Source organism: Bombina bombina, chromosome 1 (genome assembly GCF_027579735.1).
Source record: "Bombina bombina isolate aBomBom1 chromosome 1, aBomBom1.pri, whole genome shotgun sequence".
Classification (NCBI taxonomy): domain Eukaryota; kingdom Metazoa; phylum Chordata; class Amphibia; order Anura; family Bombinatoridae; genus Bombina; species Bombina bombina.
Window position 1 is genome coordinate 443,908,371 of NC_069499.1, and position 15,860 is coordinate 443,924,230.

The following is a 15,860-nucleotide window of genomic DNA, read 5'->3' on the forward strand; positions in this document are numbered from 1 at the left end:
GGCTTCAAAACTGGAACTGTTTAATTGATTTGTATATTGAACAAATAAAAGGGTGTCCCAGTCTATGTAAAATAGTGCAGTTGACTGCAAAAATGAAGTCTAGTCCTTGGTTAATAAATGTTTGTCAGTTCTGGATCATATATCCAGCCATCACAGAAGGTACACAAGCATGCCCACCATAAACTTACCCCTAACTGTGCAGATGCTGGCACTGAATATAGGGAATGTGTTATATGTGCAATGCTACTCAAACAAAGAATTGTTCCCTAAATGCATGATGGTGTGTACCACTATGGATACAGTTAAAGTCATATTACATGACAATAAACAGTCATAAATGAGGGGATGTCGGAAGAAAATTTTACCATTTTTATTTGCCACAGTAACTTAGCAGTCAGTATTTATAGAGTGGTGGTCTAAGTAGATACAGTATCAGCTTCATAAGAGTTGTAATGACTTGCACTTTATAGCACAACAATGCATAGTTTCTTATAGATTTTGTGTTGATACACAAGTGATGGGTAAAAGAAGTCATACACCACGTACTGTAATCTTTCACATATTTGAAGTTTTAATTGATGAAGGATACCAGGAAAGAACATTTTGTTTCAGATTTCTCACAACTCCATTACAGACACTAATCTTTTTTTACCACGTAAAACCAAGTTTTCGTTTTGATTTATGGATATCACCATCATCATAAATCTGTTTAATTTGATGGGTGGTGTCATTCTGGTATGCAGGCAACTGAACCCCACTGGTGTCCTGCACTAGATAACTTGGACGAATTCCACCCCTTTCATTATAAACAGGGCCACGCCCACCACCAATACCACTTTGTGCAGCTTTTTTAAGTGGATATGGATTTCTTCCAGCTTTAGTAACAGAATCAATCACTTGTTCTGCATACTTTTGGAAATCTTCTTCTTCCTTAGCTATACATTTTTCATTTTGTTTGGCATACTTTAGCTCCGCTTGTTTTTCCAGTTGAGACATTGTGGACTTCTCAGCCTAATAAGAAAGAGGTAGAAATGGTAAGACTTAAAAATAAGCTAATAAAAACCTCTTATCATAAAACAGGGAACTTAGAAGTGTGGTACTGAATCAGACATACTGTTCAACCCATAATCCTTAAAGGGATTCTAAACTAAAAAAAAAAGAAGTAATGATTCAGATAGAGCATGCGATTTTAAGCACCTTTCTAATTTACTCCTATTGTCAAGTTTTCTTTGTTCTCTTGCTATCTTTATTTAAAAAGCAGGAATTTATAGATTAGGTTTAGAACCTGGGTTATGCTTACTTATTGGTTTGCTAAATGTAGTTACCAATAAGCAAGCGCTATCCAGGGTGCTGAACCTAAAATGGGCTGGCTACTATGCTTTACATTCCTGCTTTTTAAATAAAGATAGCAAGAGAACGAAGAAAATGTGATAATAGGCGTGAATTAGAAGGTTGCTTAAAATTGCATGCTCTATCGACATCACAAAAGAAAAAATTAGGGTTTAGTATCCCTTTAATGTGAGCACACTCTAACTACTAAATAGCTCTGCACATGTGCAGTGTCTGTCTCCATGACATGGGAAGTTGGCAGCAAGCAACTTTTAATTTTAAAACAAGCCAAGGCATAATTCATTTATATAGCCCAACTGAGAGTATTTTTTTTTTTTAAATAAATTTTTATTGAGGTTAAGAAAGTGCAATAACAAGCATATTGTAATACGAAAATCACATACATAAACAGAAAAGAAACATAGGACTCATTTTGTACAATCAAATCTGTTGTTTTGCAGTTATGTAGATATTACTAAAGATAAACCTCATATTTTCTGATTTATAGAAAGGATGATTGCTCCTCCATTGTTAAGAGGGGCCACTCATGAGCCCATGTAGGTTGAAAGACTCAGAGAGGCACTCTAATGTTCAACATGGTCACTCTTGGACCTGAATAAGTAAAAAAAAAAAAAAAAATATAGCAGGCTAAGCAGCTTATAAAAGACTTACATAGCAAAATGGTGAGGAGTCTAAGATAATCGGTCACTATATCTTCCTTATGACAAACCTAAACTGGAGTTACAGGTCTATAGGGGCCATTCAAAACTGACATTGAGTGGGTATTAAAGTTGTCATTAGAAAGGAGTTAATACGCTATGCTACTTAACAGGCAGGCTCCCACTATATTATATCCATGATACCAGCAGCAGGCTATATATACACGTTAATGCCATACTAAGACCCCATTAAGCATAGGGTTAAATCTATAAGAGGTGCTTAACCATGATTAGGATGCAGAGACTACTGCAGGAATAAAGATACTGTGGTAGCTAGCTATTTTCTCCAGTACCTATGTTCATATTTGAATCAGTTCTGTGATAACAGCAGCGCTTCATACATTCAATAAACTGAACATGATGCTATAAGGAAACCTCGTGTATACTATACTATTCACACTACAGATGTACATTAAGTGGATATATTTGTAGCGGCTATTTAAAGCTGGTAAAATGCAAGCGCCAGGTATGGCTGAAGCATGGAGGTGAAAAATAAAAATAATACTTAAACAAGGTTGGGATCCAAGGATCTATAGCGATAAGAAAGCAACTCTAGCTGGTTACATTACTTAATATGTAGGATCTTATTGTGCTAAATCTAGAATAATAACCATAAGCAATATATGTAGGGAAGTAAACCTAAAAGGGCTAAAAGACCATATTAATATTTGACTGCTGTAAGGGCGCTACTGATTGAGGTTTCAAAAGATCTCCCAGGCCACCACACCGCCCTGGCCGCAGGCAGCGCAGAAGGATGCCAGATCATCCCAATCCCCTTACTATGATGTTAGAATTTGGGAGCCCACAGTTGACAACCTCTTAAAACACAAAATATAAACAACTAAGGGTAAAGATAACTAGTGAGGTATATGAAGTCCCCTTTAACACTAACACAGTTATTGCAACAATTCAGGGACATATAATATGTAGACTCTTTACAGAATAATTATAGGTGTTACTGTATACCCAAATCTTGTTAAAAAACGAATTGGATTGTATATATCCATAATCAACCACCAATAGACATGTACAAAAGCAAGAAACAAAATAAACATAAACCACACTTTAACTTATTATGATATATTGAACTGGTATGGAACTTTTAAAGGGACATGTTGGGCAAGATGGAGCTATATTGCAGCATAGAAACATTTAGTATAAGAGGTCAGAGCTCCCAATCCAAAGTAAGCCTAAGACAGTCACTAGCGTCCATCTTGTCTCAGGCTGGATGGCTGAACCTCTATGTCCTTTATTAATTGTTAGCCGATACCCAACCTTGTGTGGTTAGGGGCAATGACCAGCTGGTTAAGCAAGTTTGGTGCGACAATGGAGCAGACATACTGTGCAGGATTACCGTCATATTTGGGCTCTCTAGGGGTAAGGAAAGTATCTAGCTGCGAAATAAGGATAGATTTCCCTAGCTCCAGCAGGTCAAACCTGTTAAACACAAAAATCGAGGTTTCTGAATCCCCTTGGCTTCCACAGTCCTGGTATATATCTGGTTCCTTTTTGGTGATGAGCCATGTCTCCCTTGTGTTGGACGGACCAGCCGTCTCAGTCTCAATCTCAGTAGGGCCTTGTGTAGGGCGTTGTGACGCAGTAATCTCACCGGTCTTAATACAGTAAGCAGGGGAACCTCCAATCTTTACTGGTGGCTCTGGGTAAGGGGAGTACTCCTCTAATCCAAGGCTTTGTTCAGAGGGCTCCAGGGAGGGTGCGGCACACTGAGCCATAGCAGCTGAAATTAGTGAGCGAAGGTCTTCCTGCAGCTGCTCATAGCTCCGTGTAATCGCGGTGCGTATAGTGTGCTCCCAGGCATCCACGGCTGCGAGAGCCTCCATACCCAGTTCAGAAATGTCCTCCAATATTCACTGCAAGTGATAATTGTGACACAAGTCTCTGTCAAAGTAGCCCCCAAAGTTAGCTCCCACTCCGATTAACTAAGTCTTAATTAACTAAGCCTAGACCTGCCAACCTCGGAGAACCGGGGGGGGGGGGGGGTGGTAGTTATTTTGCTTAAACTGATAGGCACAAGAGTGAAAGTTGCTAATCCTATTACAGGATCTCGTAACCCCGGAGTTCAGGGGGGGTTATTATATGGCAGCCCCAGACCTACGCTCCATATCCTCCATAGGGTCCCCTTCTGTTACTTGACTCAGTGCGTGGATGCAGTAGTTTGCAAAGATGGCTTCCAGGGCTGTGAAGAAGTCTGTTGCACAGCTGACCCAAAGAGCGTAGGCAAAAACACTGTCAGAACCTCCACTTTGAAGGTATATCAATTCTCAGAGATATATATCTGCTCCAAAGCAATAAATATTATATCTTTGCTATAGTTAGATTGTGAAAATAGGTTCAGAAACAGAGAGCTTCATGAAGACATGTCTTGCCGCTTTGAGTACAGGCTCCGCCCCCGAGAGTATTTTTTTTAATCATGTATAGTTTCGCTTATTTTTAAGTAACATGCCGATTTTCCGACCCCTAACCAAATCCTAACGCATAAGGTGCATACTTTCATAAGACTGTTCGCTTACAAACTCCTGCTAGCTCCCTTTCATGTAATGGGTCTCATGTGTGGGGGGTTCCTCTGATGTTGCTACTACTGTGAAGAATGTGCCTTGCGAGAAAAAAAAATAATTATTCAAGGCGTGCTGCAGTTTGTGTAATAGGTATTTGCATGCGCAGCGGGTACCCTGATGGTGCCACTACCGTGAACACTGTGCCTGGAAAAAATAAAATCCTTCACGGCACTGAATTTGCATGATTGGAAACCTGTTATGCTAGGGTTGTATAAAAATATATTTTTATAATTTAATGGTGATGGACTGCAGCCTAATGAATGGTAGAGATATGACATTTTTGTTAATATGTTGCCAAACCTTAGCGTTTGCATATGCTCAAGATTATGTTCATATAAAATCAAAGAAAAACATAAACTTGTACACTTTAATGATACATTGTTACACAAAAGGAAGAGGTGTTTTATGTCATTTTACCTTAATGTAACTCTTCCATGTCCCTAAAAGAGTTCCTGGGTATATTTTCCATTTTTCTGTCATATAGAATGTAAATATATGCACTTGTCACATTTATATTTTGAGACATGGCTAATGTATAGTTTTGGGTACTGGTCTGACAAGACCAAATCAGACAGATGCTGTGGGAGCAATATTAATTTGTTTTGCTTTCTTTATATGACCACCTTGATCTGCCTCTGGACCTACAACCGAATACTTGTGTATGACCCTACTTACTTTGGCCTGATTACGGGTAACTGCTGCAGTTTAACTTCTTGCTGCCTAAATTCTTGTGTATGATCTGCATGTTCTACTGCATTGTGTTTACTGAACACTGTCATGGTTTTTAACCCTTTGCTGCCTGATTTCCTGTTTATGAAGCTGCTTGTTCTACAAAACTGTGTTTTTGGAAACTACTACAGTTCAATCTCTTTCTGAGAATACCTGTGTACTACCATGCTTTGCTTGCTGAATTATACTTTTAGTAATTTGCAACAGTTTCTGCACCTCTTGTTCCAGCTACCTTGTTTTCCCTTTTATTAAATTGTGTTTATTTAAACAGATTGCTTAAACCTTGCAGTATTTCTTATTTCGGTTACCATGTTTTCCATTTATTGGACTGAGCTTATACAACTAGGGTGCGCCAGCCTTGCATTAGCTCTTGTTTGAATAACTCTGTTTGCCCCTTACTGGATTGTGCTCATATAGGGGTAGATTACAAGTGGGTCCCGATAACCAATATCACAACCGTTCCAACTTGTGTATTACAAGTTGAAAGTAAATGCGTTCGCTCAAGTGGAAACTAAATTTGCGCAAGTGAATACCTAGCGTAAAAGTGTAAGGGTTAAAAAAAAATGTGTACCAAACACAACATAAAACATTAAAATAAAGTGTTTACATTCTTATATACACTATCTCATAAAAATAATTCATATAATTATTATTATTTTTTTAATAAGGGTTAAAAGTAATATAGTATATGGCAAGGTGTTTGAATGGAAAGGGATATATATATATATATATATATATATATATGTGTGTGTGTGTGTCTAAATATGTATATTTTACATTCCATTGTTCTTCACATAGAACAAAATGTTCTTAGTTTTTTAAATATATGTTTCTATATATACAGTCGTATGCAAAAGTTTAGGCACCCCTGACAATTTCCATGATTTTCATTTATAAATAATTGGGTGTTTGGATCAGCAATTTCATTTTGATCTATCAACTAAGTTATGGACACAGTAATATTTCAGTAATGAAATGAGGTTTATTGGATTAACAGAAAATGTGCAATATGCATCAAAACAAAATTAGACAGGTGCATAAATTTGGGCAACCCTAACAGAAATATTGCAATAATATTTAGTAGAGCCTCCTTTAGCAGAAATAGCAGCCTCTAGACAATTTCTATAGCCTATAATGAGTGTCTGGATTCTGGATGAAGGTATTTTGGACCATTCCTCCTTGCAAAACATCTCCAGTTCAGTTAGGTGTGATGGTTCCCGAGCATGGACAGCCCGCTTCAAATCACCCCACAGATTTTCATTGATATTCAGGTCTGTGGACTGGGATTGCCATTCCAGAACATTGTACTTGTTCTGCTGCATAAATGCCAGAGTAGATTTTGAGCAGTGTTTTGGGTTGTTGTCTTGTTGAAATATCCAGCTCCGGCGTAACTTCAACTTTGTGACTAATTCCTCAACTTTATTCTCAAGTATCTGCTAATATTGAGTGGAATCCATGTGACCCTCAACTTTAACAAGATTCCCAGTACCGGCACTGGACACACAGCCCCACAGCATGATGGAACATCCACCAAATTTTACTAGCAAGTATTTGTCTTGGAACGCTGTGTTCTTTTGCCACCATGCATAACGCCCCTTGTTATGACCAAATAACTCAATCTTTGTTTCATCAGTCCACAGCACCTTCTTCCAAAATGAAGCTGGCTTGTCCAAATGTGCGTTTGCATACCTCAAGCGACTCTGTTTGTGGCGTGTGTGCAGAAAAGGCTTCTTCCACATCACTCTCCCATACACTGAATTGTTGAACGATGCACAGTGACAACATCTGCAGCAAGATGATGTTGTAGGTCTTTGGAGGTGGTCTGTGGGCTGTTTTTGACCGTTATCACCATCATTTGCCTTTGCCTCTCCGATATTTTACTTCTGGCCTTAACAAGGGCTATGACTGTGGTCTTCCATTTCCTTACTATGTTCCTCACAGTGGACACAGACAGCTTAAATCTCTGTGATAGCTTTTTGTAGCCTTCCCCGAAACTATAATGTTGAACAATTTTTGTTTTCAGGTCATTAGAGAGTTGTTTTGAGGCCCCCATGTTGCCACTCTTCAGAGGAGAATCAAAGAGAACAACAACTTGCAATTGGCCTCCTAAATACCTTTTCTCATGATTGGATGCACCTGTCTATGAAGTTCAAGGCTTGATGGGCTCACCAAACCAATTGTGTGTTCCAATTAATCAGTGCTAGGTAGTTACAGGTATTCAAATTAACAAAATGACAAGGGTGCCCAAATTTATGCACCTGTCTAATTTCATTTTAATGCATATTGCATATATATATATTTCTGTTAATCCAATAAACCTAATTTCACTACTGAAATATCACTGTGTCCTTCAGTTATTTGATAGATCAAAATTAAATTGCTAATCCAAACACCCAATTATTTATAAATGAAAATCATGGAAATTGTCATGGGTGCCTAAACTTTTGCATACGACTGTATCTATACCTGTATATATTTATATAGATATAAATATATATTTTATTAAAAAATTATGAAGCTAACCCACCCGCGTTAAAAGTTTACTTCCTGTAATGCTCGTGGGATATTCAACTATCAGACCTAACTCGGCCAGTAGTAGTCTTATCCCGGCGTCGAGCAGGAATGAAAGGGAATATCCCAGAGCAGAGAAAGTTAAAGTTCGCAAAAGAGGTAAGCAGTACTTACAACAGGCAGGGAATCAGCGGCTAGGTGGTTAAAGGGAAAACCACTTGAAGGACTGATGAGCAAAAGGATAGCCTTTGACGGCAACAGATAGAGAAAATAGAAGTCCAAGGGTAAATCACTAGAATGGTCAGGCAGGCAGAGTTCGGCAACAGTAAGGCAGTCCAAAGGTTCAAGGGATAAACAGGCGGAGTTGGTCAGGCAGGCAATATTCAGCAATAGAATAGAGATCCAGTACTTAAGAGGTAAGCAAGCAGAGTAGTTAGACAGGCAGAGTTCTTTAACAGTGAGGCAATCTGGTACTTTAGGGGTTAAGCAAGCAGAGTAGTCAGGCAGGCAGAGTTCATACACTGTGAGGCAATCAGTACTTGAGGGGTTAAGCAAGCAGAGTAGTCAGACAGGCAGAGTTCTTAAACAGTGAGACAATCCAGTACTTTAGGGATTAAGCAAGCAGAGTAGTCGGGCAGGCAGAGTTCATAACGATAATGCAATCCGGTAAACAACAATCTATCACACCCAGGAGCACACAAGGTAACACCTATAGTTTGGCAGTGATGGATTGCAAAGGAGCTACTTACATAGAGGCACAGGGGGACCCGACCGGCTTCAGAGAGGAGCGTACGGCGATGACGTCAGCGCTGCACACAACAGGAGCCGACACAGCCCCTGACAACGAGCAAGGTAGTAAACGCCGCATCCCCAGCAACAGCTAGAGCGGCGTGGCGTGACACTTCCAGCGGTGTTTAAGCGCAAGCAAAAAAATTATTTAGTGCGCCACTTGTAATCTGACCCATAGCTGATTGCTGCTTCACCTGCATCATAATACTTTAGCCTTCTAGTATACAAACTCTGGCTGATTTGTGTTTCTTTGCTTGCTGTATCCACTGCTATAGATACTGGTCACCTTTTATAATATTACCAAGATTATATAAAAGCTTTGTAGAAAAGTAATTTATGTTTGTTCTTGTTATTTTGGTGTTTTGTGAATATCCTTTTGGCTGAAAGCAATTAGAAGAGAATGAAAGGTAGACATTCTTTCCTTTTAAGGACTGTCTGGTTAACAGTAGTTGATAACCTGGATAAGTGTTACTTGCGGTAACAGATTTATAAAGCTCATCATTGTGTATGGGGACATGCCGTTTACAAATTGAATACGGATTAGTTTAAGATAATTTCTTAGATTTACTATAGAGTAACTTATTTGCAGTCTATGGCTTATCCTTTGGTTTGACCAAGTCAAAATCAGAATTCAGGACTTTATTATGATTCTTTTTCTACCAAAGAAAACAGTCGCACCACCAACTCATGAATAAGGACATGAGTCAGAAATGTTTTTTTAATTCTGGGTTAATAACTAATCTTTCTAAGGAGTTGATGGTGCAGCTATCTTTGCTAGATATTTGCTGGCGTGGAGGTGCTTAACCTCATTAGCTTGCACACAATACTGAACTTTCCCTATGTGTTAGAGCTTTGGACTTTGGTATTGTGATTCTTTTCCTGAGACAATACTCTGGTAAAAGCATTTCCAGTTGAAGAAGCAGCTTTCTTCACCTTCTTTGTTTGGATGATCATGGCTTTCAAAGTAATTTCTTTTGCCTTGGTTTATAAGAGACTTCTACAACTATGTTTCTAATATGGTTGAAACCATGAAATAAACAAGTCTTGGTGGGTACCATTTATTATGTCTTCCACCTGGCTGGTGTAGAGCAGGTGCTCAAAGGGATAGCAACAGTTGCCAGTCTTACAAACTGAGGTGGAATCATCTCAGGCCTAAATTAGCCTCCTTAGAATTCCTATTTTCATAAATGTTCAAATAAACAGAGATCAACCTCAAGGAGGTCTCACCTATTTACATCACAGGTAGCCAGAATTGGAAAGCAGATTATTTATCTAGGAGATTGGTCTATTCACATGAATATCTTTCTGAAAATATCCTGAAATATGGGAGGTGACGGTCTACAAATATATTGTTACCTTGCAGGTTTTTATTTGTGTCATAATAATGCATTTACAAATTTAAACAATCATTTTCTTTCATGTTATTGACAAGAGTCCATGAGCTAGTGACGTATGGAATACAATCCTACCAGGAGGGGCAAAGTTTCCCAAACCTCAAAATGCCTATAAATACACCCCTCACCACACCCACAATTCAGTTTTACAAACTTTGCCTCCTATGGAGGTGGCTCACAGTCCACAAGCTATGAAGAAGTATCTCGGATAGTTGCTTGGGCGGAATCCAGCTCCTGTCTAATTTCTGTGGTGCATTTCCCAGGTATAGACATTGGGAGGCGGATTATCTCAACCGTCAGACTTTACATCCAGGGGGGTGGTCCCTCCATCCAGATGTTTTTTCTCAGATTGTTCAGATATGGGGTCTTCTAGAGATAGATGGGATGGCCTCTCATCTAAACATGAGACTTCCCAGATGCCTGTCCAGGTCCAGGGATTTTCAGGCGGAAGCAATGGGTCCACTGACACTTCTTTGGTGTTTTCAACCTGCTTTTATTTTCCCGCCTCTAGTTCTTCTTCCAAGAGTGATCTCCAAAATCATCATGGAACAATAGTTTGTGTTGCTGGTGGCTCCAGCATGGCCTCACAGGTTTTGGTATGCAGGTCTTGTTCGGATGTCCAGTTGCCAACTTTGGCCACTTCCGTTAAGGCCAGACCTACTGTTTCAAGGTCCGTTTTTCCATGAGGTTCTCAAATCATTAAATTTGAAGGTATGGAAATTGATCGCTTAGTGTTAAGTCATGGAGGTTTCTCTGACTCAGCGATTAATACTATGTTACAAGCTTGTAAATCTGTCTCTAGAAAGATTTATTATCGAGTTTGGAAGACTTACATTTCTTGGTGTTCTTCTTATGAATTTTCTTGGCATTCTTTTAGAATTGTAAGAATTGGATGGTTTGGATAAGGGTTTGTCTGCAAGTTCCTTGAAGGGACAAATCTTTGTTCTTTCTGTTTTATTTCACAGAAAGATTGCTAAACTTCCTGATATTCACTGTTTTGTACAGGCTTTAGTTCATATTAAGCCTGTCATTAATCAATCTCTCCTCCTTGGAGTCTTAATTTTGTTTTGAGGCCTTTACAGGTTCCTCCATTTTGAGCCTAGGCATTCTTTGGACATTAAACTACTTTCTTGGAAAGTGTTGTTCCTTTTGGCCATCTCTTCTGCTAGAAGAGTTTCTGAGCTATCTGCTCTTTCTTGTGAATCTCCTTTTCTGATTTTTTCATCAGGATAAGGCGGTTTTGCAGACTTCATTTATATTTTTTCCTGAAGTTGTGAATTCTAACAACATTAGTAGAGAAATTGTTGTCCCTTTCTTGTGTCCTAATCCTAAGAATTCTTTGTAAAGATCCTTACATTCTTTGGATGTGGTGAGAGCTTTGAAATATTATTTTGAAGCTACTAAAGATTTCAGGAAGACTTCTAGTCTATTTGTTATATTTTCTGGTCCTAGGAAGGTCAGAAGGCTTTTGCTATTTCCTTAGCTTCTTGGTTAAAGCTTTTGATTCTTCAAGCTTATTGGAGTCGGGTCAGGCCCCATTTCAGAGAATTACAGCTCATTCTACTAGATCAGTCTCCACTTTGTGGGCTTTTAAGAATGAAGCTTCAGTTGATCAAATTTGCAAGTGGCAACTTGGTCTTCTTTACATTCATTTACTAAATTCTACCGTTTTGTTGTATTTGCTTCTTCAGAAGCAGTTTTTGGTAGAAAAGTTCTTCAGGCAGCTGTTTCAGTTTGATTCATCTGCTGATGTTTTAAGTTTTTCTTGTCATTTGAAAAATAAACTTATATTTTGGGTTGTGGATTATTTTTTCAGCGGAAAATGGCTGTTTATTTTTATCCCTCCCTCTCTAGTGACTCTTGCGTGGAGTTCCACATCTTGGGTATTGATATCCCATACGTCACTAGCTCATGGACTCTTGCCAATTACATGAAAGAAAACATAATTTATGTAAGAATTAACAAGATTTATTTCTTTCATATTGGCAAGAGTCCACGAGGCCCACCCTTTTTATGGTGGTTATGATTTTTTGTATAAAGCACAATTATTTCCAAATTCCTTTATTGATGCTTTTTACTCCTTTCTTTCTCACCCCACTACTTGGCTATTAATTAAACTGAATTGTGGGTGTGGTAAGGGGTGTATTTGGAAAATTTGCCCCTCCTGGTAGGATTGTATATCCCATACGTCACTAGCTCATGGACTCTTGCCAATATGAAAGAAATTAATTTATCTTGTAAATTCTTACATAAATTATGTTTTTTTTCTTGGAAGTTTAGAATGGCAATATTGGTATGATCGTTATGCTTTTACACTAAATTCAGAAGACAAAATGAGATAAAACAGTAACAACAATCCTTTCTCAGGCCTGTTCACATAGTTGCTTTTTTATATTTTGCATTTCTGGTAAGACAGAATTACTGATTACTTCAACACTTTCCCAGTCTACGGCCTCACTGTTTATTCATTTTAAAGTAAGATAGGCCTGATATCGGTTTATCCAGATTTTTATGGTTTCATTCCGTTTGCCAATGGGAAAAATTGTCACCATGTTATTCTTTCAGTCTCTGAAAAGTATTCATCTTGTTTTCAAACTTTTCAATCCATATTGGAACCTTAATTCTGTGATTATTGTTCATTCTACTTGAATCCTCACAATGGTAAGGAGGCACTTGTTCATATACTAAAAGTAGTCATAACACTTATTTAATATTTAGATATGTCAGGAAGAACTGCCTACTAGCTTGGTTACAGAAAAGTAAAGAAAGTTTCCAACAGGTTGTGGCCATCTGGAAATGATCTGTGAGTCTGATGGTCAATTATTTACAATTTACAATTTCTATTTGCAAGGAACGTCTTGCAAACTGCTCTAACTAAGACTTTTTTTTGGGCTGCCTTCATATGAGTTTCTAATAGTGTGAGTTAAAAGATAATTTTACATTCATAGAAGTGGCCAATGAAGGCCTTATACTGTATATTACACTTTACTTGTGTGTCTTTGACCTGATTTTGGTGTCTCTGGGTTTTGTCTAGATGCCAATGTGGTTTATCTCTCCAAATAGGTTCTTGGCTAACTAACAGCAAAATTACAAGTTTTGTGGTACGGCTATACCGCTGAAAAATTGGCCATTTCTTTCATGTAATTAGCAAGAGTCCATGAGCTAGTGACGTATGGGATATACATTCCTACCAGGAGGGGCAAAGTTTCCCAAACCTCAAAAAGCCTATAAATACACCCCTCACCATACCCACAAATCAGTTTTACAAACTTTGCCTCCTGTGGAGGTGGTGAAGTAAGTTTGTGCTAGATTCTACGTTGATATGCGCTCTGCAACAGGTTGGAGCCCGGTTTTCCTCTCAGCGTGCAGTGAATGTCAGAGGGATGTGAAGAGAGTATTGCCTATTTGAATTCAATGATCTCCTTCTACGGGGTCTATTTCATAGGTTCTCTGTTATCGGTCGTAGAGATTCATCTCTTACCTCCCTTTTCAGATCGACGATATACTCTTATATTACCATTACCTCTACTGATTCTCGTTTCAGTACTGGTTTGGCTTTCTACTACATGTAGATGAGTGTCCTGGGGTAAGTAAGTCTTATTTTCTGAGACACTCTAAGCTATGGTTGGGCACTTTTTTATAAAGTTCTAAATATATGTGTTTAAACATTTATTTGCCTTGATTCAGGATGTTCAACGTTCCTTATTTCAGACAGTCAGTTTCATATTTGGGATAATGCATATGAATAAATCATTTTTCTTACCTTAAAATTTGACTTTTTTTCCTGTGGGCTGTTAGGCTCGCGGGGGCTGAAAATGCTTCATTTTATTGCGTCATTCTTGGCGCAAAAATTTTCTTGTCATTTCCGGCGTCATACGTGTCGCCGGAAGTTCCATCATTTTTTTGACGTTTTTTTGGGCCAAAAAATGTCGGCGTTACCGGATGTGGCACCATTTTTGGCGCCAAATAATGTGGGCGGCTTTTTTGGCGATAAAAAATTTGAGCGTCATTGTTGTCTCCACAATATTTAAGTCTCATTATTTATTGCGTCTGGTTGCTAGAAGCTTGTTCATTGTCATTTTTTTCCCATTCCTGAAACTGTCATTTAAGGAATTTGTTCATTTTTTCTTTATATGTTGTTTTTTCTATTACATATTGCAAGATGTCTCAGATTGACCCTGAATCAGAAGCCACTTCTGGATAAACGCTTAACTGAGTTTCAGTTCTACCAAAGCTAAGTTCATTTATTTTAAATGTTATAAATGTTTATCTTTAGCTATGGTTTGTAATAAGTTATTATGATATACTTTTACATGCAGAATCCATTAGTATTTATGCTTTATATATTTCCATTCTTACATCTTATGTACAAGAAATATTTAGAAGAAATATTTTTCTGATTCTATTTTAAAGGCTTTGTCTGACTTCATGCCTTCTAATAAAATTTTTAGGTCTTTTTCACTTCTTTTTTAATTATTGAAGTTTCAAATGACCAACAACATACTGATTTATCCTTCTCTGATGATGTTTTTTCTCTTTCAGAAATTTTCTTCATCAGATATTGACACTAACAAATCTACTTTTTTATTATTTTTCTATTATTAAAGTACATTTGTTCTTTGTTGAAAAGGTGTTGATTATTTTGGATATTAAGGTAACTAGTTCTTTAAGACTAGCTGACACTATTTCTGCCTATTTATTTATTCTGTGTTTTCAGAGGTTTTCTTTCCAATTCCCCATTCTAGGGAATGGAATAGGCTGAGAATTTTCTTTTATTCCTTCTTCGAAGGTTTTAAACTATATTCTTTGCCAGCAGTTAAATTCAATTTGGAGGGTTCTCCAATTTATTGGGTCTCTCTCTACTTCTACTAATTATGCTATTGTTTCTATAGCAAAATAGTATTTATTTTCCTTTAGATAGTTGTATCTTATTTATGGAAAATTATTTAGTTTCAGGTACTTTTCTTGGTCCTGTGATTTATTTGGATATTGCAATTGCTTCATTTTTTCTGTTTACTTTAAGATCAAGTATCAGATTATGATTTATTTTTGCATTGTTAAGGGACAACATTTACTAGACTAGGTGCTGTTGCATTTGTCTTGTTGTTTTGCATTTATTGATTATGCAAGTCCACTGTATTGACTGGTCCTTTAAACTGGACTATCATGCTAATAATTTCATTTGTGTCTTCATTTTATTGAATATTTTCGCAAATGAGGGTTAATCTATGTCTTTAGCTATTTTAGCTAGAAGAATTTTGTGATTTAAAAAAAAAATAAAAAATCCATATTTCTTTTGTTCTAAGATAATCAATTATTTGTTTTATAATTGGATTCAATTCTTAACTGTTACTCTGGGCTTCAAGATTGAGTTCTAAGACTAAAACTTTAAGCTTATACTAGTTTGGTTGTTCTTATTAAGGAATGAATTCCTGAGTTCTTTCCCAAGTAACATGTTTATAATTGGGGTTCGAAATCAGCTCCCTAATATTGCGATGTACGTGCCGTATTCCAGCTTGGCTGGTAAGGGGCAGGTTAAGACTTCTTCGAAATTTATTTGGTTCTATTTTGTCCAAATTTCTTTGATTTTATTCCAGTAAGGCTAACACTTTCTTTAAGTGTGTTTCTGTACTATATATTTTGGGTACTGTTGAAGCATGGCTGGGCACCCATGGGGTTCAAGCGCTGCTCAGACCTGGAATCTTCTGGGGTATTTCTTCCAGTTCCTTTTTTAGGAACCGGGTTTGGAGTTTTATTCAAACTATTTTGCCTTTTTATGGTCATTGATAGCATTATTTGTTTTCATTAGATAC

The 15,860-nt window shown here is 37.6% G+C and overlaps 1 protein-coding gene across 2 annotated transcripts in view; it reads right to left on the reverse strand.

The window, feature by feature from the left end:
• Nucleotides 1-348: 348 nt before the first annotated feature.
• The window catches only part of CFAP210 (cilia and flagella associated protein 210), a 131,655-nt gene continuing 116,143 nt past the window's right edge, over nucleotides 349-15,860 (reverse strand). For both annotated transcript variants that reach the window (XM_053698411.1, XM_053698410.1), the window contains one exon: nucleotides 349-1,011. In XM_053698411.1, the coding sequence (XP_053554386.1) occupies nucleotides 649-1,011 (363 nt within the window). In that variant the 3' untranslated portion in view covers nucleotides 349-648. The remainder of the gene's footprint in view (nucleotides 1,012-15,860) is intronic.